General features: G+C 46.4%; 1 protein-coding gene across 1 annotated transcript in view; it reads left to right on the forward strand.

The window, feature by feature from the left end:
* The window catches only part of LOC127915628 (uncharacterized), a 65453-nt gene that overhangs the window by 34576 nt on the left and 25877 nt on the right, over positions 1-5000 (forward strand). Inside the window, exons 4-5 of the mRNA XM_052495849.1 lie at positions 2553-2612; positions 3687-3936. Coding sequence (XP_052351809.1) covers positions 2553-2612; positions 3687-3936 — 310 coding nt within the window. The remainder of the gene's footprint in view (positions 1-2552; positions 2613-3686; positions 3937-5000) is intronic.

Raw genomic sequence — 5000 nt, forward strand, 5'->3', positions numbered from 1 at the left:
TGTGTGTGTGTGTGTGTGTGTGTGTGTGTGTGTGTGTGTGTGTGTGTGTGTGAGCGTGAGCATGTTTTGTGTGTGTGTGTGTGAGCGTGAGCGTGTTTTGTGTGTGTGTGTGTGTGTGTGTAACCTTCTCTCTAATTTCCAGCTGGTTGCTCTTCATTCCCATTAGTCCAGTCAGTCAGTCAGCGAATTAGACTATTAGACTGATCAGTGATATGTGTTCAGACCATAGGACTTTTCCCACATTTTGTTACGTTACAGCCTTATTCTAAAATGTATTACTGTAAATTATTAGTTTACCTCATTGATCTACACACAATAACCCATAATGACAAAGCAAAAACAGTATTTTAATTTTAAAAAATGCACACAAAATAAATTACAAATATGAAATATTATATTTACATAAGTATTCAGACATTTTACTCTTTGTTGAAGCACCTTTGGCAGCGATTACAGCCAGGAGTCTTCTTGGGTGTGATGCTACAAGCTTGGCACACCTGTATTTGGGGAGTTTCTCCCATTCTTCTCTGCAGATCCTCTCAAGCTCTGTCAGGTTGGAGGGGAGCATCACTGCTCAGCTATTTTCAGGTCTCTCAAGAGATGTTCGATCAGGTTCAAGTCCGGGCTCTGGCTGGGCCTCTCAAGGAAATTCAGAGACTTGTCCCAAAGCCACTCCTGCATTGTCTCCTTAGTTTTCTTGGATCTATGCTGAGGGTTGTTGTCCTGTTGGAAGGTGAACCTTCACCTCAGTCTGAGGTCCTGAGTGCTCTGGAGAAGGTTTTGATCAAGTATCTCTCTGTACTTTTCTCCGTTCATCATTCCCTCAATCCTGACTAGTCTCCCAGTCCCTGCCGCTGAAAAACATCCCCACAGCATGATGCTGCCACCACCATGCTTCACCGTAGGGATGGTGCCAGGTTTCCTCCAGACGTGATACTTGGCATTCAGGCCAAAGAGTTCCATCTTGGTTTCATCCAGATACTTTTGGTTCTCATGGTCTGAACTGCTTTAGGTGTCTTTTGGCAAACTCCAAGCGGGCTGTCATTTGCCTTTTACTGAGGAGTGGCTTCAGTCTGGCCACTCTACCATAAAGGTCTGATTGGTGGAGTGCTGCAGAGATGGTTGTCCTTCTGGAAGGTTCTCCCATCTCCACAGAGGAACTCTGGAGTATGTCAGAGTGACCATCGGGTTTCTTGGTCACCTCCCTGACCAAGGCCCTTCTCCCCCGATTGCTCAGTTTGGCCGGGCGGCCAGCTCTAGGTTAGAGTCTTGGTGGTTCCAAACTTTTTCCATGTAAGAATGATTGATGCTACTGTGTTCTTGGGAACCTTCAATGCTGCAGACATTTTTTGGTAACCTTTCCCCAGATCTGTGCCAACACAATTCTGCCTCTGAGCTCTAAGAACAATTCCTTTAACCTCGTGGCTTGGTTATGGCTCTGACATGCACTGTCAACTGTGAGACCCGATATATAGAGAGGTGTGTGCCTTTCCTAATCATGTCCAATCAATTTAATATTCCACAGCTGGACTCCAATCAAGTTGTAGAAACATCTCAGGGATGATCAATGGAAACAGGATGCACCTGAGCTCATTTTCGAGTCTCATAGCAAAGGGTCTGAATACTAATCTATATCAGGTGTTTCTGTTTTTAGTTTCAACAAATGTGCAAATAATTCTACAAACCTGGTTTTTGCTCTGTCATTATGGGGTATTGTGATGTCATTATGGGGTATTGTGATGTCATTATGGGGTATTGTGTGTAGATTGAAGGGGGGGGGGGGGCAATTTAATTGATTACAGAATAAGGCTGTAACCTAACCAAATGTTGAAAAAGTCAAGGGGTCTGAATACTTTCCGAAAGCCCTGTATATAGATTAGATTATTAGACTGATTCAGCTCCTCAGATAACACTTTATCATATAGATGATGCACAGTTATCTGTTGATAGCCAACTGCTTAGTTAGGTTGTGGTTATGTTTAGAAAAAGGATTAGGGTTACGGTTTAAGGTTAGGGCTAGGTCTGAGAGAGGTACTGGCACGAGTACCTACAGTACACTGTAGTGTAGGAGACTTACTGACATCTGCTGGTGAGACAGGGATGACATCATACCATCAACAGCCTTGAGACTTGCTATTCCAGATTCCTTTTAATCTGCATTCAATCTTCACCACAATATTTTCTCTCCTCTCCTCTCCTCTCCTCTCCTCTCCTCTCCTCTCCTCTCCTCTCCTCTCCTCTCATCTCCTCTCCAATTCCCTCTTCTCCTCTCCGATTTAAAACCTATTTTCTCCTCTCCTCTCCCCTCTTCTTCTCCCCTCCTCCCCTCCCCTCTGCTCCTCACCTTTCCTCTGCTCTCCTCTCCTCTCCTCTTCTCCTCTCCACTTCCCCTCCCCTCCCCTCCCCTCCCCTCCCCTCGCCTCTGCTCCTCACCTTTCCTCTGCTCTGCTCTCCTCTCTTCTCCCCCCTCTTCCCTGCTCTTCCCCTCTCCCCTCCCCCTCTGCTCCTCACCTTTCCTCTGCTCTGCTCTCCTCCCCTCCACTCTCTCTCAGCGGTCTAAGCTGCTGGACTGTCTGTCTCAGTCCTGCTTCTCTGTCTGCTGGAGGAGAAAGGTACCACAGGCCCTAATGAGGCTAGCTTGAGCTAGTAGTTACTATAGCCTTTAGCTAACACTGTGCGCTATAGGCTAGCTCACTGGGATCCATAGTGGTTAGCCTGTGCTAGTGGTTAGCCTGTGCTAGAGGTTAGCCTGTGCTAGTGGTTAGCCTGTGCTAGTGGTTAGCCTGTGCTAGAGGTTAGCCTGTGCTAGTGGTTAGCCTGTGCTAGAGGTTAGCCTGTGCTAGTGGTTAGCCTGTGCTAGATGTTAGCCTGTGCTAGTGGTTAGCCTGTGCTAGAGGTTAGCCTGTGCTCGAGGTTAGCCTGTGCTCGAGGTTAGCCTGTGCTAGTGGTTAGCCTGTGCTAGAGGTTAGCCTGTGCTAGTGGTTAGCCTGTGCTAGAGGTTAGCCTGTGCTCGAGGTTAGCCGGTGCTAGAGGTTAGCCTGTGCTAGAGGTTAGCCTGTGCTCGAGGTTTCGCCTGTGCTCGAGGTTAGCCTGTACTAGTGGTTAGCCTGTGCTAGAGGTTAGCCTGTGCTCGAGGTTAGCCGGTGCTAGAGGTTAGCCTGTGCTCAAGGTTAGCCGGTGCTAGTGGTTAGCCTGTGCTAGAGGTTAGCTGGTGCTAGAGGTTAGCCTGTGCTAGAGGTTAGCCTGTGCTAGAGGTTAGCCTGTGCTAGAGGTTAGCCTGTGCTAGAGGTTAGCCTGTGCTAGAGGTTAGCCTGTGCTAGAGGTTAGCCTGTGCTAGTGGTTAGCCTGTGCTAGAGGTTAGCCTGTGCTCGAGGTTAGCCGGTGCTAGAGGTTAGCCGGTGCTAGAGGTTAGCCTGTGCTAGAGGTTAGCCTGTGCTATAGGTTAGCCTGTGCTAGTGGTTAGCCTGTGCTAGAGGTTAGCCTGTGCTCGAGGTTAGCCGGTGCTAGAGGTTAGCCAGTGCTAGAGGTTAGCCTGTGCTAGAGGTTAGCCTGTGCTAGTGGTTAGCCTGTGCTAGAGGTTAGCCTGTGTGACAGTAGTTTACTGGGGTTCCACTAGGGCGTTGTGGTAGTTGTAGTAATCTAGGTGTATTTCGTTAACTCCTCCCTGTAATTTCTCTCTCCACCAGTCAACCGGGTCATCGCCAGATGAGGACCTGTCGGCATATTCATTCAGGACACCACCGAGCCCCCCTCCAAACAGTTACGAAACCATCGATGACACAGTTAACGGGTGTGACATCACGGCGAACAGCTGTGACCTCACAGTTGCCGAGGAGACGGACTGGACTAAGCCCCTCCCTCTGCCGACACCAGAGGAGAAGATGAGGCAGCAGGCGCAGGCCATCGCCGCTGAAATAGTACCCATCAACATCACTGGTACACATTACATAGTACACATAAACATCACTGGTACACATTACATAGTACCCATCAACATCACTGGTACACATTACATAGTACCCATCAACATCACTGGTACACATTACATAGTACACCTAAACATCACTGGTACACATTACATAGTACCCATCAACATCACTGGTACACATTACATAGTACCCATCAACATCACTGGTACACATTACATAGTACCCATCAACATCACTGGTACACATTACATAGTACCCATCAACATCACTGGTACACATTACATAGTACACATAAACATCACTGGTACACATTACATAGTACCCATCAACATCACTGGTACACATTACATAGTGCCCATCAACATCACTGGTACACATTACATAGTACCCATCAACATCACTGGTACACACAGTACACATTACATAGTACCCATCAACATCACTGGTACACATTACATAGTACCCATCAACATCACTGGTACACATTACATAGTACCCATCAACATCACTGGTACACATTACATAGTACCCATCAACATCACTGGTACACACATTACATAGTACCCATCAACATCACTGGTACACATTACATAGTACCCATAAACATCACTGGTACACACATTACATAGTACCCATCAACATCACTGGTACACACATTACATAGTACCCATCAACATCACTGGTACACATTACATAGTACCCATCGAAATCACTGGTACACATTACATAGTACCCATCGAAATCACTGGTACACATTACATAGTACCCATCAACATCACTGGTACACATTACATAGTACCCATCAACATCACTGGTACACATTACATAGTACCCATAAACATCACTGGTACACATTACATAGTACCCATCAACATCACTGGTACACATTACATAGTACCCATCAACATCACTGGTACATATTACATAGTACACATAAACATCACTGGTACACATTACATAGTACCCATCAACATCACTGGTACACATTACATAGTACCCATAAACATCACTGGTACACATTACATAGTACCCATCAACATCACTGGTACACATTACATAGTACACATAAAC

The sequence above is a fragment of the Oncorhynchus keta genome, chromosome 35 (genome assembly GCF_023373465.1).
Source record: "Oncorhynchus keta strain PuntledgeMale-10-30-2019 chromosome 35, Oket_V2, whole genome shotgun sequence".
Classification (NCBI taxonomy): Eukaryota; Metazoa; Chordata; class Actinopteri; order Salmoniformes; family Salmonidae; genus Oncorhynchus; species Oncorhynchus keta.